This window comes from Fusarium odoratissimum (assembly GCF_000260195.1).
Source record: "Fusarium odoratissimum NRRL 54006 unplaced genomic scaffold supercont1.319, whole genome shotgun sequence".
NCBI classification, from domain to species: Eukaryota; Fungi; Ascomycota; class Sordariomycetes; order Hypocreales; family Nectriaceae; genus Fusarium; species Fusarium odoratissimum.
This window is the reverse complement of record NW_022159005.1, coordinates 1-1610: the sequence shown is the minus strand read 5'-3', so window position 1 is coordinate 1610 and position 1610 is coordinate 1. Positions and strand designations below refer to the sequence as shown.

At 42.4% G+C, this 1610-nt stretch overlaps 1 protein-coding gene across 1 annotated transcript; it reads left to right on the top strand.

Annotated features, from left to right (window-relative positions):
• Nucleotides 1-578: 578 nt before the first annotated feature.
• FOIG_16916 (uncharacterized protein) lies at nucleotides 579-792 on the top strand (the record flags this gene model as incomplete). The annotated part of the gene is made up of 2 exons (XM_031218396.1): nucleotides 579-657; nucleotides 758-792. 2 exons carry the CDS (start codon nucleotides 579-581, stop codon nucleotides 790-792), a joined length of 114 nt encoding a protein of 37 aa, XP_031051890.1.
• Between the last annotated feature and the right edge of the window lie 818 nt (nucleotides 793-1610).

The following is a 1610-nucleotide window of genomic DNA, read 5'->3' as shown; positions in this document are numbered from 1 at the left end:
GTTATCAACGCCTTTCTCTAACACAAGTTCTTTTCTAAGTGCTTAAAAGCTATTAACTAATAGTAGTTTGAATCAGAAATGAATTATTTCTCGTTTCAACCTCCAGTTTCGTGAAATAGAGCCAGACAACTCACAAATAATTCCCCCTCGTGGCGGCATCCAGTAAAGTTCAAGAACTGTTCTGCCTCTTTTCTTTGTTTTCTAAGAATTGCTAGCTTTAACTAACCACAAACCAGCAGCAGCTAGATAAAGTCCTAGATGAATCGGCAATAGCTTGCATAACAGCAGCACACACTTTCTGTGGACTTTGCAGCGGCGCCTTCGAGCCAGGTCGTGTTCATGAAGTAATGGCTCTCTGCTCATCAAAGGGTTTGATACTTGTTCAGAATATGCTTTCTGTCTCCTCTGATTGGCTCACTTTCGCTTGATGTGATATTGGAATGGGACTTGGTTCCTTCCGAAGCTTCGATTCCAGCAAGACCTAATCTGATCCCAGCTTCGTGGGGCAATCACCATGTAGGCGATGCTTTGACGCCAGTTTAGACTGGGTCCGTTGAGATGGAACCCTGTAGATCAAGATGATGGGAAAGCGCAGTATAGAATCATTTGAGGTCAGGTCTACCACTGTTGGTAACGACTTAATCAAAGATTTATGGTGTACGTGACGTGGCCTTGTGGGCCGTGGCGTAGATATGTCTGACATCTGCGTTTCACTTGATTGCAGAGGGACAATATACTGACCCCAAGTTCTCTACAGGCCATCCCTACTTTAGCTTGGAGGACGTTACATAGAGCTAGCCTAATCTTGATTCATCCTAAGACTCACCATGTTATATCATTGACTTACAGATGAGCTGATACATACTGTTAGTTACTAGGAATTCTGGCAGTACTGGCTAATATATTGGCTGTACTCCGTATATTCCTATTTCTTTCAGTACCTAAATATGTAACTGTTCGTCGGCGTATAGCTAGGGCAAACCGGCATCCATAGTCGCATATATAGACTGCAACGTGCACGATAAAACCAAACATAACACATAAGTAAATGTCTAAGTATCGCGTTACACTCATGTTGAAGTGAATATCCCTCAATACCATGCTTCATAGAGATGAGACCTGCCTACCCTTTGTGATGTCTACATACTGAATACTAGCAGTGGAGCCGGTATCAAATGTATACAATATGACTCTCATTTGCTTATATACTGCATTCATTTGCTGTATGCTTTATGTATGTTCACCCGGAAATGTTTTTTTCTTTTAATTGAAATATACATAGAGTTTCTTGGCATATTCTAAGTGACTCAGGCTAGGAAAAATATAATGCCAACCTTTAAAGAAGCCGTGCTTGTTCTGCCAGACTCAGGAAATGTCTTTGTGGTTATGTTAATAATTCTCTCCCTGTGGGTTTCTGACATAAGAAATTGTATTTGAAGCAGATGATGGGTTGGGCTTTGTCAGAGACTGAGGTTGCTCGTTGCTCTGAACACGACACCTGAGTTAGACTACACAAGAGCTTCCTGGCTCGATGTGACATGATCACCCACAGGCGCATGCCCTGGGGCCTGAAGATCATAACCAAGACTGTCTGTTGATTGGGGATGATG